The following is an 18,558-nucleotide window of genomic DNA, read 5'->3' as shown; positions in this document are numbered from 1 at the left end:
GTCCATCCATTTGAGTAAGCCAAACAGTACTACTGTTGTGTTTGACCAATACGTGCAGATAGGCTAAATGCTGGATTTGTTTGATATTACTCATGAGACTGGAGTATCAACACCACTAGCTAAGGAGTGTGAAGCTGGTTTTCATATTGAGTGTGATGAACCTTTTGACAATAAGTTGTATGAACAACAAGCTGTTGGGCATATAATGTATGCCTCTACTGTAAGCCGTCCTGATGTCGCCTGTGCAATAGGTAAACTGAGTCAAAGGTGTGCAAATCCTACTGTGTCTGACTGGAAGGTAGTGAAGCGTACCTGCTAAAGACCAAAGATTTAAAGCTGGTATAGCAAAAGACAGGACAACTTTTGAAAGTGTTTCGCGATTCAAATTTTGCAGGGCGTTCAGTAGACAGAAAATCTAGAAGTGGGTATGATTTCATACTTGCTGGTGGTGCAGTATCTTGATTGTCGCAGAAGCAACCTGTTATATATCAGTCGAGTTGTGAAGCAGAATTTGTAGCAATGCAGGAGGCAGCAAGGGAGACTGTATGGATATCCTTACCGTTAAAGGAGTTGAGTGAATTGTCATATTATCCCCGTCCATGCAAAATTCTCTGTGACAATATTGGAGCTATTTCATGGTCCAAGGATGAGGTAGTCGCTGAGGGTTCTAAGCATGTTCAAGTTCGTTACTTCTATGTTAAGAATTGTGTGTCAAAGGGTATTTTAGATTATGTTTATGTGCCAAGTTCTGAGAACATTGCAGATATCCTTACCAAAGGTTTGAGTAGAATTAAGACTCAGTATTTTACCAAAGATATGGGGTTTGTAGAAACTATGATCAAAGGGGAGTATTGAGATAAATGTTATGTTGGTATGATCACTAGTTTTCTATAATCAGAGTTGATCCAATTGCTTGCGGTTCTTTTGTTGTTTTTCCCTGTCCGCAACGTTTCTTTTATCTGAGTATCCGGTGTGTTGTAATGGCTGTACAAGGTGATGAAATACAGAACGTACAATACTAATCTGTGTGAATCAATTAATATATCAAAACCAAAACCTATGTAATAACATTCACATGTTTTGTCGAAATTGAAATGTGTTATTGGAAAACTTGTTATTATAATATTATCTAAGTAACAGGCATGTGCCTTCCACGATAGAATAAAGCATAAATTTTGTAACTAAGAATTATTGAAAATGTCTAACTTAATTCACAATTGCAATATATCGTCCGGGTTTGTGCTACGACATCTACGTTATAAACGGGATAATAAAATAAGTTTCGTAAATTGACAGAGAAACAAACAGTTTATTATTGCAGTATTTATTCTTACATTCTATCATAATACTGTGTAACATACAAGAAATGCACTTTAATGAAACCTACAGAAGAGAATCTGAATACAGAAATATTATTTAATATCATATATGCCACATTTTCCTTAAATTGTTCATCTTGTACGCTGCCTTATATAAATAATTTGTGTATGCTCTTTGTTCTTCTTGTTCCTACTCCGTCGAAATCATAACTTGAATTTAAATAGAAGCGATCCATAGAAGAATTAGTTATAATTAACAATTAATTGAAAAACAACAAGTTTGATAAATGAACGACACAATTTGAGAATAAACAAAATGGCAACCGAATATGCCGAAAGGGTACCAACTAAGCATAAACAAAGAATGCCAAAACCTACCTTCGCTTCACATGTTTTGACGAAATTAAAATGTTTTACAGGAAAACTTGTTATTATAATATCTAACTGACAGACATATACCATTTATAGTAGGATAAAACATATAAATTTCGTAAGTAAGAATTATTGAAAATGTCTAACTTAATTCACAATTGCAATAATTTTTTCTTACGAAATAAGCCATTTATTTATCGTTCGGGTTTGTGCTATGACATTTACATTATAATAGCAATATGAAAAAAAAGGAGAATCTGCATACAGAAATACTATTTCATATCATTTACGCCCATATTCCGCAAATTGTTTATAAATAATTCGTGTATGTCCTTTGTTCTTCCTGTTCCTACTCCATCGAAATCATAACTTGCATTTAAATAGAAGCGATCCATAGAAGAATTAGTTCTAATTAACAATTAATTGCAAAACAACAAGTTTGATAAATGAACGACACAATTTGAGAATAGAACCAGATTTGCCGATGGGGTACAAACAAAGGGCGCCAAAATCTACCTTCGCTTCACATGTATTTTATCGAAATTAAAATGTTTTACTGGAAAACTTGTCGTTATTATAATGTCTAACTGACAGACATATATCATTTATAATAGAATAAAACATATAAATTTGAATTGAAAGTTTCTAACTTAATTCACAATTGCAATAATTCTTTCTAATGAAATATGGCTATTATCTATCGTTCGGGTTTGTGCTATGACATTTATGTTATAAACGGGACATTAAAATAAGTTTCGTAAATTGACAGAGAAACAAACAGTTTATTATTGCAGTATTTATTCTTACATTCTATCATAATACTGTGTAACATACAAGAAATGCACTTTAATGAAACCTACAGAAGAGAATCTGAATACAGAAATATTATTTAATATCATATATGCCACATTTTCCTTAAATTGTTCATCTTGTACGCTGCCTTATATAAATAATTTGTGTGTGCTCTTTGTTCTTCTTGTTCCTATACTGGCGAAACCATAAATTTTATTTAAACAGGAGAGATCCATAAAATAATTAATTCCAAGGTACTTCTAACAAATGTTAGCCGTTTCCTATCACCCACTGATGATTGCATTAAACTATTCACATTACATATAACTATTGATTTATTTTCCACTTTAAACAGTTGTGTCATGGGCAAAGAAAAGAGAAAAATTTTTGTGTTACCTTTCTTTAATAAACTAAATAACTAAATAACTTAAATAAAGTAAACCAGCACTAAAGGGTGTAAAAAGATGAAATAATTTTGTCACAAAATGACCAGTCTCTCTTACAATCATCAATGCTATTAAACATTGACAAAGATACAATTGTTTTGAAAGAATTTCTTGTATATTTTCTTGTCTTTCTACTGAAAATCCTCCATCAGACATCATAAAATATACTCCTTTGCCATGGGTATGCTGCATTATAAGATTTGTAAGTGCCTCTTGATTATCTGGGTCAAAAACATCACCATTTTCTTTTGGTCCATAGTATGGATGAAATGTTTCACAAGGACCTGCATAAAAATCTGTTAATTTGAAACCATATTCATTCTTTAAAGTAAGACCAAATCCTTTCGCATGCCATTTTTTTCGTCATAGAACATATTTACTAAGACCACCTGGTCCAGCACAAACATCCGCAAAGTACAGCAGCTCATTGTCCCTCAAACCTTCTGGTTTAGTAAACATGAAGTTACATGCTCTATCTATATTTGCCATTTTAACAGCAGCATTTTTTGACTCTTGTGTTATTACTTCTTTTCCTGTATTGTGAACTATCTTTTCATGAATATCCTCCTCGTCAGATTTACTTGAACTTCTATGAATCTTTTGTCGTTTACTATGGTGATAAGGATTTTCTTCATATGTCTTCCTTTTTGTCCTAGTTTCCAATCCTCCATTACAATTTGATAAATCTTGTACGTAGACATGATTCTGCATACTTCGACTACAACCTTCATCAGCTGAATCTTGTTCATAAGAGAAATCTTGGTAAACGTTATGAGATTTGAATATGGCTATATTATCCTTTTCACTAGTACTTTCATTATAATAATCTTCATTACCATCACTATCGTTTGAACAAGAAAAATATGATGAATAAGTTTCTTTTGTTTCAACACTTCCATCGTTGTCTTGTAAGAAATTTTTGAAACTTCCGTTTTCATAATCACTCTCATCTGAATCTGAAACATTAACATATGTCATGACAATACTATATTTGACAGATTAAAAGTAGAATTTAATACAAATTAAATTAGATTTATAAAAATAAATAATAAGAAGTTATAACTAATATAAAACTTTTATGACATAAAATAATTATGATAAAGTATTACTTTACAGTTATAAAATGACAAACTATTCAGATAAAATGATAAATAAATATTGCTAAAGAGTATTACTTACTGTTCTTCATTTTTATTCTTATTTCCTCAACTGTTTACTAACAGTTAATAATTAAATATATATAAATCTGAAACCATGCCTGAGTTATCTATGTGTGTATATGAATGTATCCAAAGATCTAATTGTTGCTGTGTATGTGGACGACATTTGGAACAAAGACTATGATTAATATGTTCAAAGTTAGTATTAAGGAAAAACTAAATGTTAGGATGCTAGGTATTGATACTCAATTTCTGTCCATCCATTTGAGTAAGCCAAACAGTACTACTGTTGTGTTTGACCAATACGTGCAGATAGGCTAAATGCTGGATTTGTTTGATATTACTCATGAGACTGGAGTATCAACACCACTAGCTAAGGAGTGTGAAGCTGGTTTTCATATTGAGTGTGATGAACCTTTTGACAATAAGTTGTATGAACAACAAGCTGTTGGGCATATAATGTATGCCTCTACTGTAAGCCGTCCTGATGTCGCCTGTGCAATAGGTAAACTGAGTCAAAGGTGTGCAAATCCTACTGTGTCTGACTGGAAGGTAGTGAAGCGTACCTGCTAAAGACCAAAGATTTAAAGCTGGTATAGCAAAAGACAGGACAACTTTTGAAAGTGTTTCGCGATTCAAATTTTGCAGGGCGTTCAGTAGACAGAAAATCTAGAAGTGGGTATGATTTCATACTTGCTGGTGGTGCAGTATCTTGATTGTCGCAGAAGCAACCTGTTATATATCAGTCGAGTTGTGAAGCAGAATTTGTAGCAATGCAGGAGGCAGCAAGGGAGACTGTATGGATATCCTTACCGTTAAAGGAGTTGAGTGAATTGTCATATTATCCCCGTCCATGCAAAATTCTCTGTGACAATATTGGAGCTATTTCATGGTCCAAGGATGAGGTAGTCGCTGAGGGTTCTAAGCATGTTCAAGTTCGTTACTTCTATGTTAAGAATTGTGTGTCAAAGGGTATTTTAGATTATGTTTATGTGCCAAGTTCTGAGAACATTGCAGATATCCTTACCAAAGGTTTGAGTAGAATTAAGACTCAGTATTTTACCAAAGATATGGGGTTTGTAGAAACTATGATCAAAGGGGAGTATTGAGATAAATGTTATGTTGGTATGATCACTAGTTTTCTATAATCAGAGTTGATCCAATTGCTTGCGGTTCTTTTGTTGTTTTTCCCTGTCCGCAACGTTTCTTTTATCTGAGTATCCGGTGTGTTGTAATGGCTGTACAAGGTGATGAAATACAGAACGTACAATACTAATCTGTGTGAATCAATTAATATATCAAAACCAAAACCTATGTAATAACATTCACATGTTTTGTCGAAATTGAAATGTGTTATTGGAAAACTTGTTATTATAATATTATCTAAGTAACAGGCATGTGCCTTCCACGATAGAATAAAGCATAAATTTTGTAACTAAGAATTATTGAAAATGTCTAACTTAATTCACAATTGCAATATATCGTCCGGGTTTGTGCTACGACATCTACGTTATAAACGGGATAATAAAATAAGTTTCGTAAATTGACAGAGAAACAAACAGTTTATTATTGCAGTATTTATTCTTACATTCTATCATAATACTGTGTAACATACAAGAAATGCACTTTAATGAAACCTACAGAAGAGTATCTGAATACAGAAATATTATTTAATATCATATATGCCACATTTTCCTTAAATTGTTCATCTTGTACGCTGCCTTATATAAATAATTTGTGTATGCTCTTTGTTCTTCTTGTTCCTACTCCGTCGAAATCATAACTTGAATTTAAATAGAAGCGATCCATAGAAGAATTAGTTATAATTAACAATTAATTGAAAAACAACAAGTTTGATAAATGAACGACACAATTTGAGAATAAACAAAATGGCAACCGAATATGCCGAAAGGGTACCAACTAAGCATAAACAAAGAATGCCAAAACCTACCTTCGCTTCACATGTTTTGACGAAATTAAAATGTTTTACAGGAAAACTTGTTATTATAATATCTAACTGACAGACATATACCATTTATAGTAGGATAAAACATATAAATTTCGTAAGTAAGAATTATTGAAAATGTCTAACTTAATTCACAATTGCAATAATTTTTTCTTACGAAATAAGCCATTTATTTATCGTTCGGGTTTGTGCTATGACATTTACATTATAATAGCAATATGAAAAAAAAGGAGAATCTGCATACAGAAATACTATTTCATATCATTTACGCCCATATTCCGCAAATTGTTTATAAATAATTCGTGTATGTCCTTTGTTCTTCCTGTTCCTACTCCATCGAAATCATAACTTGCATTTAAATAGAAGCGATCCATAGAAGAATTAGTTCTAATTAACAATTAATTGCAAAACAACAAGTTTGATAAATGAACGACACAATTTGAGAATAGAACCAGATTTGCCGATGGGGTACAAACAAAGGGCGCCAAAATCTACCTTCGCTTCACATGTATTTTATCGAAATTAAAATGTTTTACTGGAAAACTTGTCGTTATTATAATGTCTAACTGACAGACATATATCATTTATAATAGAATAAAACATATAAATTTGAATTGAAAGTTTCTAACTTAATTCACAATTGCAATAATTCTTTCTAATGAAATATGGCTATTATCTATCGTTCGGGTTTGTGCTATGACATTTATGTTATAAACGGGACATTAAAATAAGTTTCGTAAATTGACAGAGAAACAAACAGTTTATTATTGCAGTATTTATTCTTACATTCTATCATAATACTGTGTAACATACAAGAAATGCACTTTAATGAAACCTACAGAAGAGAATCTGAATACAGAAATATTATTTAATATCATATATGCCACATTTTCCTTAAATTGTTCATCTTGTACGCTGCCTTATATAAATAATTTGTGTGTGCTCTTTGTTCTTCTTGTTCCTATACTGGCGAAACCATAAATTTTATTTAAACAGGAGAGATCCATAAAATAATTAATTCCAAGGTACTTCTAACAAATGTTAGCCGTTTCCTATCACCCACTGATGATTGCATTAAACTATTCACATTACATATAACTATTGATTTATTTTCCACTTTAAACAGTTGTGTCATGGGCAAAGAAAAGAGAAAAATTTTTGTGTTACCTTTCTTTAATAAACTAAATAACTAAATAACTTAAATAAAGTAAACCAGCACTAAAGGGTGTAAAAAGATGAAATAATTTTGTCACAAAATGACCAGTCTCTCTTACAATCATCAATGCTATTAAACATTGACAAAGATACAATTGTTTTGAAAGAATTTCTTGTATATTTTCTTGTCTTTCTACTGAAAATCCTCCATCAGACATCATAAAATATACTCCTTTGCCATGGGTATGCTGCATTATAAGATTTGTAAGTGCCTCTTGATTATCTGGGTCAAAAACATCACCATTTTCTTTTGGTCCATAGTATGGATGAAATGTTTCACAAGGACCTGCATAAAAATCTGTTAATTTGAAACCATATTCATTCTTTAAAGTAAGACCAAATCCTTTCGCATGCCATTTTTTTCGTCATAGAACATATTTACTAAGACCACCTGGTCCAGCACAAACATCCGCAAAGTACAGCAGCTCATTGTCCCTCAAACCTTCTGGTTTAGTAAACATGAAGTTACATGCTCTATCTATATTTGCCATTTTAACAGCAGCATTTTTTGACTCTTGTGTTATTACTTCTTTTCCTGTATTGTGAACTATCTTTTCATGAATATCCTCCTCGTCAGATTTACTTGAACTTCTATGAATCTTTTGTCGTTTACTATGGTGATAAGGATTTTCTTCATATGTCTTCCTTTTTGTCCTAGTTTCCAATCCTCCATTACAATTTGATAAATCTTGTACGTAGACATGATTCTGCATACTTCGACTACAACCTTCATCAGCTGAATCTTGTTCATAAGAGAAATCTTGGTAAACGTTATGAGATTTGAATATGGCTATATTATCCTTTTCACTAGTACTTTCATTATAATAATCTTCATTACCATCACTATCGTTTGAACAAGAAAAATATGATGAATAAGTTTCTTTTGTTTCAACACTTCCATCGTTGTCTTGTAAGAAATTTTTGAAACTTCCGTTTTCATAATCACTCTCATCTGAATCTGAAACATTAACATATGTCATGACAATACTATATTTGACAGATTAAAAGTAGAATTTAATACAAATTAAATTAGATTTATAAAAATAAATAATAAGAAGTTATAACTAATATAAAACTTTTATGACATAAAATAATTATGATAAAGTATTACTTTACAGTTATAAAATGACAAACTATTCAGATAAAATGATAAATAAATATTGCTAAAGAGTATTACTTACTGTTCTTCATTTTTATTCTTATTTCCTCAACTGTTTACTAACAGTTAATAATTAAATATATATAAATCTGAAACCATGCCTGAGTTATCTATGTGTGTATATGAATGTATCCAAAGATCTAATTGTTGCTGTGTATGTGGACGACATTTGGAACAAAGACTATGATTAATATGTTCAAAGTTAGTATTAAGGAAAAACTAAATGTTAGGATGCTAGGTATTGATACTCAATTTCTGTCCATCCATTTGAGTAAGCCAAACAGTACTACTGTTGTGTTTGACCAATACGTGCAGATAGGCTAAATGCTGGATTTGTTTGATATTACTCATGAGACTGGAGTATCAACACCACTAGCTAAGGAGTGTGAAGCTGGTTTTCATATTGAGTGTGATGAACCTTTTGACAATAAGTTGTATGAACAACAAGCTGTTGGGCATATAATGTATGCCTCTACTGTAAGCCGTCCTGATGTCGCCTGTGCAATAGGTAAACTGAGTCAAAGGTGTGCAAATCCTACTGTGTCTGACTGGAAGGTAGTGAAGCGTACCTGCTAAAGACCAAAGATTTAAAGCTGGTATAGCAAAAGACAGGACAACTTTTGAAAGTGTTTCGCGATTCAAATTTTGCAGGGCGTTCAGTAGACAGAAAATCTAGAAGTGGGTATGATTTCATACTTGCTGGTGGTGCAGTATCTTGATTGTCGCAGAAGCAACCTGTTATATATCAGTCGAGTTGTGAAGCAGAATTTGTAGCAATGCAGGAGGCAGCAAGGGAGACTGTATGGATATCCTTACCGTTAAAGGAGTTGAGTGAATTGTCATATTATCCCCGTCCATGCAAAATTCTCTGTGACAATATTGGAGCTATTTCATGGTCCAAGGATGAGGTAGTCGCTGAGGGTTCTAAGCATGTTCAAGTTCGTTACTTCTATGTTAAGAATTGTGTGTCAAAGGGTATTTTAGATTATGTTTATGTGCCAAGTTCTGAGAACATTGCAGATATCCTTACCAAAGGTTTGAGTAGAATTAAGACTCAGTATTTTACCAAAGATATGGGGTTTGTAGAAACTATGATCAAAGGGGAGTATTGAGATAAATGTTATGTTGGTATGATCACTAGTTTTCTATAATCAGAGTTGATCCAATTGCTTGCGGTTCTTTTGTTGTTTTTCCCTGTCCGCAACGTTTCTTTTATCTGAGTATCCGGTGTGTTGTAATGGCTGTACAAGGTGATGAAATACAGAACGTACAATACTAATCTGTGTGAATCAATTAATATATCAAAACCAAAACCTATGTAATAACATTCACATGTTTTGTCGAAATTGAAATGTGTTATTGGAAAACTTGTTATTATAATATTATCTAAGTAACAGGCATGTGCCTTCCACGATAGAATAAAGCATAAATTTTGTAACTAAGAATTATTGAAAATGTCTAACTTAATTCACAATTGCAATATATCGTCCGGGTTTGTGCTACGACATCTACGTTATAAACGGGATAATAAAATAAGTTTCGTAAATTGACAGAGAAACAAACAGTTTATTATTGCAGTATTTATTCTTACATTCTATCATAATACTGTGTAACATACAAGAAATGCACTTTAATGAAACCTACAGAAGAGTATCTGAATACAGAAATATTATTTAATATCATATATGCCACATTTTCCTTAAATTGTTCATCTTGTACGCTGCCTTATATAAATAATTTGTGTATGCTCTTTGTTCTTCTTGTTCCTACTCCGTCGAAATCATAACTTGAATTTAAATAGAAGCGATCCATAGAAGAATTAGTTATAATTAACAATTAATTGAAAAACAACAAGTTTGATAAATGAACGACACAATTTGAGAATAAACAAAATGGCAACCGAATATGCCGAAAGGGTACCAACTAAGCATAAACAAAGAATGCCAAAACCTACCTTCGCTTCACATGTTTTGACGAAATTAAAATGTTTTACAGGAAAACTTGTTATTATAATATCTAACTGACAGACATATACCATTTATAGTAGGATAAAACATATAAATTTCGTAAGTAAGAATTATTGAAAATGTCTAACTTAATTCACAATTGCAATAATTTTTTCTTACGAAATAAGCCATTTATTTATCGTTCGGGTTTGTGCTATGACATTTACATTATAATAGCAATATGAAAAAAAAGGAGAATCTGCATACAGAAATACTATTTCATATCATTTACGCCCATATTCCGCAAATTGTTTATAAATAATTCGTGTATGTCCTTTGTTCTTCCTGTTCCTACTCCATCGAAATCATAACTTGCATTTAAATAGAAGCGATCCATAGAAGAATTAGTTCTAATTAACAATTAATTGCAAAACAACAAGTTTGATAAATGAACGACACAATTTGAGAATAGAACCAGATTTGCCGATGGGGTACAAACAAAGGGCGCCAAAATCTACCTTCGCTTCACATGTATTTTATCGAAATTAAAATGTTTTACTGGAAAACTTGTCGTTATTATAATGTCTAACTGACAGACATATATCATTTATAATAGAATAAAACATATAAATTTGAATTGAAAGTTTCTAACTTAATTCACAATTGCAATAATTCTTTCTAATGAAATATGGCTATTATCTATCGTTCGGGTTTGTGCTATGACATTTATGTTATAAACGGGACATTAAAATAAGTTTCGTAAATTGACAGAGAAACAAACAGTTTATTATTGCAGTATTTATTCTTACATTCTATCATAATACTGTGTAACATACAAGAAATGCACTTTAATGAAACCTACAGAAGAGAATCTGAATACAGAAATATTATTTAATATCATATATGCCACATTTTCCTTAAATTGTTCATCTTGTACGCTGCCTTATATAAATAATTTGTGTGTGCTCTTTGTTCTTCTTGTTCCTATACTGGCGAAACCATAAATTTTATTTAAACAGGAGAGATCCATAAAATAATTAATTCCAAGGTACTTCTAACAAATGTTAGCCGTTTCCTATCACCCACTGATGATTGCATTAAACTATTCACATTACATATAACTATTGATTTATTTTCCACTTTAAACAGTTGTGTCATGGGCAAAGAAAAGAGAAAAATTTTTGTGTTACCTTTCTTTAATAAACTAAATAACTAAATAACTTAAATAAAGTAAACCAGCACTAAAGGGTGTAAAAAGATGAAATAATTTTGTCACAAAATGACCAGTCTCTCTTACAATCATCAATGCTATTAAACATTGACAAAGATACAATTGTTTTGAAAGAATTTCTTGTATATTTTCTTGTCTTTCTACTGAAAATCCTCCATCAGACATCATAAAATATACTCCTTTGCCATGGGTATGCTGCATTATAAGATTTGTAAGTGCCTCTTGATTATCTGGGTCAAAAACATCACCATTTTCTTTTGGTCCATAGTATGGATGAAATGTTTCACAAGGACCTGCATAAAAATCTGTTAATTTGAAACCATATTCATTCTTTAAAGTAAGACCAAATCCTTTCGCATGCCATTTTTTTCGTCATAGAACATATTTACTAAGACCACCTGGTCCAGCACAAACATCCGCAAAGTACAGCAGCTCATTGTCCCTCAAACCTTCTGGTTTAGTAAACATGAAGTTACATGCTCTATCTATATTTGCCATTTTAACAGCAGCATTTTTTGACTCTTGTGTTATTACTTCTTTTCCTGTATTGTGAACTATCTTTTCATGAATATCCTCCTCGTCAGATTTACTTGAACTTCTATGAATCTTTTGTCGTTTACTATGGTGATAAGGATTTTCTTCATATGTCTTCCTTTTTGTCCTAGTTTCCAATCCTCCATTACAATTTGATAAATCTTGTACGTAGACATGATTCTGCATACTTCGACTACAACCTTCATCAGCTGAATCTTGTTCATAAGAGAAATCTTGGTAAACGTTATGAGATTTGAATATGGCTATATTATCCTTTTCACTAGTACTTTCATTATAATAATCTTCATTACCATCACTATCGTTTGAACAAGAAAAATATGATGAATAAGTTTCTTTTGTTTCAACACTTCCATCGTTGTCTTGTAAGAAATTTTTGAAACTTCCGTTTTCATAATCACTCTCATCTGAATCTGAAACATTAACATATGTCATGACAATACTATATTTGACAGATTAAAAGTAGAATTTAATACAAATTAAATTAGATTTATAAAAATAAATAATAAGAAGTTATAACTAATATAAAACTTTTATGACATAAAATAATTATGATAAAGTATTACTTTACAGTTATAAAATGACAAACTATTCAGATAAAATGATAAATAAATATTGCTAAAGAGTATTACTTACTGTTCTTCATTTTTATTCTTATTTCCTCAACTGTTTACTAACAGTTAATAATTAAATATATATAAATCTGAAACCATGCCTGAGTTATCTATGTGTGTATATGAATGTATCCAAAGATCTAATTGTTGCTGTGTATGTGGACGACATTTGGAACAAAGACTATGATTAATATGTTCAAAGTTAGTATTAAGGAAAAACTAAATGTTAGGATGCTAGGTATTGATACTCAATTTCTGTCCATCCATTTGAGTAAGCCAAACAGTACTACTGTTGTGTTTGACCAATACGTGCAGATAGGCTAAATGCTGGATTTGTTTGATATTACTCATGAGACTGGAGTATCAACACCACTAGCTAAGGAGTGTGAAGCTGGTTTTCATATTGAGTGTGATGAACCTTTTGACAATAAGTTGTATGAACAACAAGCTGTTGGGCATATAATGTATGCCTCTACTGTAAGCCGTCCTGATGTCGCCTGTGCAATAGGTAAACTGAGTCAAAGGTGTGCAAATCCTACTGTGTCTGACTGGAAGGTAGTGAAGCGTACCTGCTAAAGACCAAAGATTTAAAGCTGGTATAGCAAAAGACAGGACAACTTTTGAAAGTGTTTCGCGATTCAAATTTTGCAGGGCGTTCAGTAGACAGAAAATCTAGAAGTGGGTATGATTTCATACTTGCTGGTGGTGCAGTATCTTGATTGTCGCAGAAGCAACCTGTTATATATCAGTCGAGTTGTGAAGCAGAATTTGTAGCAATGCAGGAGGCAGCAAGGGAGACTGTATGGATATCCTTACCGTTAAAGGAGTTGAGTGAATTGTCATATTATCCCCGTCCATGCAAAATTCTCTGTGACAATATTGGAGCTATTTCATGGTCCAAGGATGAGGTAGTCGCTGAGGGTTCTAAGCATGTTCAAGTTCGTTACTTCTATGTTAAGAATTGTGTGTCAAAGGGTATTTTAGATTATGTTTATGTGCCAAGTTCTGAGAACATTGCAGATATCCTTACCAAAGGTTTGAGTAGAATTAAGACTCAGTATTTTACCAAAGATATGGGGTTTGTAGAAACTATGATCAAAGGGGAGTATTGAGATAAATGTTATGTTGGTATGATCACTAGTTTTCTATAATCAGAGTTGATCCAATTGCTTGCGGTTCTTTTGTTGTTTTTCCCTGTCCGCAACGTTTCTTTTATCTGAGTATCCGGTGTGTTGTAATGGCTGTACAAGGTGATGAAATACAGAACGTACAATACTAATCTGTGTGAATCAATTAATATATCAAAACCAAAACCTATGTAATAACATTCACATGTTTTGTCGAAATTGAAATGTGTTATTGGAAAACTTGTTATTATAATATTATCTAAGTAACAGGCATGTGCCTTCCACGATAGAATAAAGCATAAATTTTGTAACTAAGAATTATTGAAAATGTCTAACTTAATTCACAATTGCAATATATCGTCCGGGTTTGTGCTACGACATCTACGTTATAAACGGGATAATAAAATAAGTTTCGTAAATTGACAGAGAAACAAACAGTTTATTATTGCAGTATTTATTCTTACATTCTATCATAATACTGTGTAACATACAAGAAATGCACTTTAATGAAACCTACAGAAGAGTATCTGAATACAGAAATATTATTTAATATCATATATGCCACATTTTCCTTAAATTGTTCATCTTGTACGCTGCCTTATATAAATAATTTGTGTATGCTCTTTGTTCTTCTTGTTCCTACTCCGTCGAAATCATAACTTGAATTTAAATAGAAGCGATCCATAGAAGAATTAGTTATAATTAACAATTAATTGAAAAACAACAAGTTTGATAAATGAACGACACAATTTGAGAATAAACAAAATGGCAACCGAATATGCCGAAAGGGTACCAACTAAGCATAAACAAAGAATGCCAAAACCTACCTTCGCTTCACATGTTTTGACGAAATTAAAATGTTTTACAGGAAAACTTGTTATTATAATATCTAACTGACAGACATATACCATTTATAGTAGGATAAAACATATAAATTTCGTAAGTAAGAATTATTGAAAATGTCTAACTTAATTCACAATTGCAATAATTTTTTCTTACGAAATAAGCCATTTATTTATCGTTCGGGTTTGTGCTATGACATTTACATTATAATAGCAATATGAAAAAAAAGGAGAATCTGCATACAGAAATACTATTTCATATCATTTACGCCCATATTCCGCAAATTGTTTATAAATAATTCGTGTATGTCCTTTGTTCTTCCTGTTCCTACTCCATCGAAATCATAACTTGCATTTAAATAGAAGCGATCCATAGAAGAATTAGTTCTAATTAACAATTAATTGCAAAACAACAAGTTTGATAAATGAACGACACAATTTGAGAATAGAACCAGATTTGCCGATGGGGTACAAACAAAGGGCGCCAAAATCTACCTTCGCTTCACATGTATTTTATCGAAATTAAAATGTTTTACTGGAAAACTTGTCGTTATTATAATGTCTAACTGACAGACATATATCATTTATAATAGAATAAAACATATAAATTTGAATTGAAAGTTTCTAACTTAATTCACAATTGCAATAATTCTTTCTAATGAAATATGGCTATTATCTATCGTTCGGGTTTGTGCTATGACATTTATGTTATAAACGGGACATTAAAATAAGTTTCGTAAATTGACAGAGAAACAAACAGTTTATTATTGCAGTATTTATTCTTACATTCTATCATAATACTGTGTAACATACAAGAAATGCACTTTAATGAAACCTACAGAAGAGAATCTGAATACAGAAATATTATTTAATATCATATATGCCACATTTTCCTTAAATTGTTCATCTTGTACGCTGCCTTATATAAATAATTTGTGTGTGCTCTTTGTTCTTCTTGTTCCTATACTGGCGAAACCATAAATTTTATTTAAACAGGAGAGATCCATAAAATAATTAATTCCAAGGTACTTCTAACAAATGTTAGCCGTTTCCTATCACCCACTGATGATTGCATTAAACTATTCACATTACATATAACTATTGATTTATTTTCCACTTTAAACAGTTGTGTCATGGGCAAAGAAAAGAGAAAAATTTTTGTGTTACCTTTCTTTAATAAACTAAATAACTAAATAACTTAAATAAAGTAAACCAGCACTAAAGGGTGTAAAAAGATGAAATAATTTTGTCACAAAATGACCAGTCTCTCTTACAATCATCAATGCTATTAAACATTGACAAAGATACAATTGTTTTGAAAGAATTTCTTGTATATTTTCTTGTCTTTCTACTGAAAATCCTCCATCAGACATCATAAAATATACTCCTTTGCCATGGGTATGCTGCATTATAAGATTTGTAAGTGCCTCTTGATTATCTGGGTCAAAAACATCACCATTTTCTTTTGGTCCATAGTATGGATGAAATGTTTCACAAGGACCTGCATAAAAATCTGTTAATTTGAAACCATATTCATTCTTTAAAGTAAGACCAAATCCTTTCGCATGCCATTTTTTTCGTCATAGAACATATTTACTAAGACCACCTGGTCCAGCACAAACATCCGCAAAGTACAGCAGCTCATTGTCCCTCAAACCTTCTGGTTTAGTAAACATGAAGTTACATGCTCTATCTATATTTGCCATTTTAACAGCAGCATTTTTTGACTCTTGTGTTATTACTTCTTTTCCTGTATTGTGAACTATCTTTTCATGAATATCCTCCTCGTCAGATTTACTTGAACTTCTATGAATCTTTTGTCGTTTACTATGGTGATAAGGATTTTCTTCATATGTCTTCCTTTTTGTCCTAGTTTCCAATCCTCCATTACAATTTGATAAATCTTGTACGTAGACATGATTCTGCATACTTCGACTACAACCTTCATCAGCTGAATCTTGTTCATAAGAGAAATCTTGGTAAACGTTATGAGATTTGAATATGGCTATATTATCCTTTTCACTAGTACTTTCATTATAATAATCTTCATTACCATCACTATCGTTTGAACAAGAAAAATATGATGAATAAGTTTCTTTTGTTTCAACACTTCCATCGTTGTCTTGTAAGAAATTTTTGAAACTTCCGTTTTCATAATCACTCTCATCTGAATCTGAAACATTAACATATGTCATGACAATACTATATTTGACAGATTAAAAGTAGAATTTAATACAAATTAAATTAGATTTATAAAAATAAATAATAAGAAGTTATAACTAATATAAAACTTTTATGACATAAAATAATTATGATAAAGTATTACTTTACAGTTATAAAATGACAAACTATTCAGATAAAATGATAAATAAATATTGCTAAAGAGTATTACTTACTGTTCTTCATTTTTATTCTTATTTCCTCAACTGTTTACTAACAGTTAATAATTAAATATATATAAATCTGAAACCATGCCTGAGTTATCTATGTGTGTATATGAATGTATCCAAAGATCTAATTGTTGCTGTGTATGTGGACGACATTTGGAACAAAGACTATGATTAATATGTTCAAAGTTAGTATTAAGGAAAAACTAAATGTTAGGATGCTAGGTATTGATACTCAATTTCTGTCCATCCATTTGAGTAAGCCAAACAGTACTACTGTTGTGTTTGACCAATACGTGCAGATAGGCTAAATGCTGGATTTGTTTGATATTACTCATGAGACTGGAGTATCAACACCACTAGCTAAGGAGTGTGAAGCTGGTTTTCATATTGAGTGTGATGAACCTTTTGACAATAAGTTGTATGAACAACAAGCTGTTGGGCATATAATGTATGCCTCTACTGTAAGCCGTCCTGATGTCGCCTGTGCAATAGGTAAACTGAGTCAAAGGTGTGCAAATCCTACTGTGTCTGACTGGAAGGTAGTGAAGCGTACCTGCTAAAGACCAAAGATTTAAAGCTGGTATAGCAAAAGACAGGACAACTTTTGAAAGTGTTTCGCGATTCAAATTTTGCAGGGCGTTCAGTAGACAGAAAATCTAGAAGTGGGTATGATTTCATACTTGCTGGTGGTGCAGTATCTTGATTGTCGCAGAAGCAACCTGTTATATATCAGTCGAGTTGTGAAGCAGAATTTGTAGCAATGCAGGAGGCAGCAAGGGAGACTGTATGGATATCCTTACCGTTAAAGGAGTTGAGTGAATTGTCATATTATCCCCGTCCATGCAAAATTCTCTGTGACAATATTGGAGCTATTTCATGGTCCAAGGATGAGGTAGTCGCTGAGGGTTCTAAGCATGTTCAAGTTCGTTACTTCTATGTTAAGAATTGTGTGTCAAAGGGTATTTTAGATTATGTTTATGTGCCAAGTTCTGAGAACATTGCAGATATCCTTACCAAAGGTTTGAGTAGAATTAAGACTCAGTATTTTACCAAAGATATGGGGTTTGTAGAAACTATGATCAAAGGGGAGTATTGAGATAAATGTTATGTTGGTATGATCACTAGTTTTCTATAATCAGAGTTGATCCAATTGCTTGCGGTTCTTTTGTTGTTTTTCCCTGTCCGCAACGTTTCTTTTATCTGAGTATCCGGTGTGTTGTAATGGCTGTACAAGGTGATGAAATACAGAACGTACAATACTAATCTGTGTGAATCAATTAATATATCAAAACCAAAACCTATGTAATAACATTCACATGTTTTGTCGAAATTGAAATGTGTTATTGGAAAACTTGTTATTATAATATTATCTAAGTAACAGGCATGTGCCTTCCACGATAGAATAAAGCATAAATTTTGTAACTAAG

The 18,558-nt window shown here is 31.8% G+C and overlaps 4 protein-coding genes and 6 long non-coding RNA genes across 10 annotated transcripts; 5 read left to right on the top strand and 5 right to left on the bottom strand.

Annotated features, from left to right (window-relative positions):
- Positions 1 to 191: 191 nt before the first annotated feature.
- Positions 192 to 1,022, top strand: LOC132914375 (uncharacterized). The gene is made up of 2 exons (XR_009659577.1): positions 192 to 675; positions 764 to 1,022. It is a non-coding gene; the product is annotated as an uncharacterized LOC132914375 (long non-coding RNA).
- Positions 1,023 to 2,453: 1,431 nt separating this feature from the next.
- On the bottom strand, positions 2,454 to 4,170 carry LOC132913862 (uncharacterized). Its single transcript, XM_060972475.1, has 2 exons — positions 4,109 to 4,170; positions 2,454 to 3,885 (listed from the first exon to the last, which is right to left on the bottom strand). The coding sequence occupies exons 1-2, from the start codon at positions 4,116 to 4,118 to the stop codon at positions 3,293 to 3,295; spliced, it is 603 nt and encodes a 200-aa protein (XP_060828458.1). The 5' UTR covers positions 4,119 to 4,170; the 3' UTR covers positions 2,454 to 3,292.
- Positions 4,171 to 4,534: 364 nt separating this feature from the next.
- LOC132913864 (uncharacterized) lies at positions 4,535 to 5,365 on the top strand. The gene is made up of 2 exons (XR_009659475.1): positions 4,535 to 5,018; positions 5,107 to 5,365. It is a non-coding gene; the product is annotated as an uncharacterized LOC132913864 (long non-coding RNA).
- Positions 5,366 to 6,796: 1,431 nt separating this feature from the next.
- On the bottom strand, positions 6,797 to 8,513 carry LOC132913865 (uncharacterized). The gene is made up of 2 exons (XM_060972476.1): positions 8,452 to 8,513; positions 6,797 to 8,228 (listed from the first exon to the last, which is right to left on the bottom strand). The coding sequence occupies exons 1-2, from the start codon at positions 8,459 to 8,461 to the stop codon at positions 7,636 to 7,638; spliced, it is 603 nt and encodes a 200-aa protein (XP_060828459.1). The 5' UTR covers positions 8,462 to 8,513; the 3' UTR covers positions 6,797 to 7,635.
- A 364-nt stretch (positions 8,514 to 8,877) lies between these two features.
- On the top strand, positions 8,878 to 9,708 carry LOC132913866 (uncharacterized). Its single transcript, XR_009659476.1, has 2 exons — positions 8,878 to 9,361; positions 9,450 to 9,708. It is a non-coding gene; the product is annotated as an uncharacterized LOC132913866 (long non-coding RNA).
- Positions 9,709 to 11,139: 1,431 nt separating this feature from the next.
- Positions 11,140 to 14,595, bottom strand: LOC132913869 (uncharacterized). The gene is made up of 2 exons (XR_009659478.1): positions 14,492 to 14,595; positions 11,140 to 11,359 (listed from the first exon to the last, which is right to left on the bottom strand). It is a non-coding gene; the product is annotated as an uncharacterized LOC132913869 (long non-coding RNA).
- LOC132913867 (uncharacterized) lies at positions 11,380 to 12,856 on the bottom strand. The gene is made up of 2 exons (XM_060972477.1): positions 12,795 to 12,856; positions 11,380 to 12,571 (listed from the first exon to the last, which is right to left on the bottom strand). Exons 1-2 carry the CDS (start codon positions 12,802 to 12,804, stop codon positions 11,979 to 11,981), a joined length of 603 nt encoding a protein of 200 aa, XP_060828460.1. The 5' UTR covers positions 12,805 to 12,856; the 3' UTR covers positions 11,380 to 11,978.
- On the top strand, positions 13,221 to 14,051 carry LOC132913868 (uncharacterized). Its single transcript, XR_009659477.1, has 2 exons — positions 13,221 to 13,704; positions 13,793 to 14,051. It is a non-coding gene; the product is annotated as an uncharacterized LOC132913868 (long non-coding RNA).
- An 887-nt stretch (positions 14,596 to 15,482) lies between the features above and the next one.
- LOC132914075 (uncharacterized) lies at positions 15,483 to 17,199 on the bottom strand. Its single transcript, XM_060972880.1, has 2 exons — positions 17,138 to 17,199; positions 15,483 to 16,914 (listed from the first exon to the last, which is right to left on the bottom strand). Exons 1-2 carry the CDS (start codon positions 17,145 to 17,147, stop codon positions 16,322 to 16,324), a joined length of 603 nt encoding a protein of 200 aa, XP_060828863.1. The 5' UTR covers positions 17,148 to 17,199; the 3' UTR covers positions 15,483 to 16,321.
- A 364-nt stretch (positions 17,200 to 17,563) lies between these two features.
- On the top strand, positions 17,564 to 18,394 carry LOC132914076 (uncharacterized). Its single transcript, XR_009659507.1, has 2 exons — positions 17,564 to 18,047; positions 18,136 to 18,394. It is a non-coding gene; the product is annotated as an uncharacterized LOC132914076 (long non-coding RNA).
- The last annotated feature ends 164 nt before the right edge of the window (positions 18,395 to 18,558 follow it).

Source organism: Bombus pascuorum, chromosome 14 (genome assembly GCF_905332965.1).
Source record: "Bombus pascuorum chromosome 14, iyBomPasc1.1, whole genome shotgun sequence".
Taxonomy (NCBI): Eukaryota; Metazoa; Arthropoda; class Insecta; order Hymenoptera; family Apidae; genus Bombus; species Bombus pascuorum.
The sequence above is the reverse complement of the archived record's forward strand: the minus strand, read 5'-3'. Positions and strand labels throughout refer to the sequence as shown.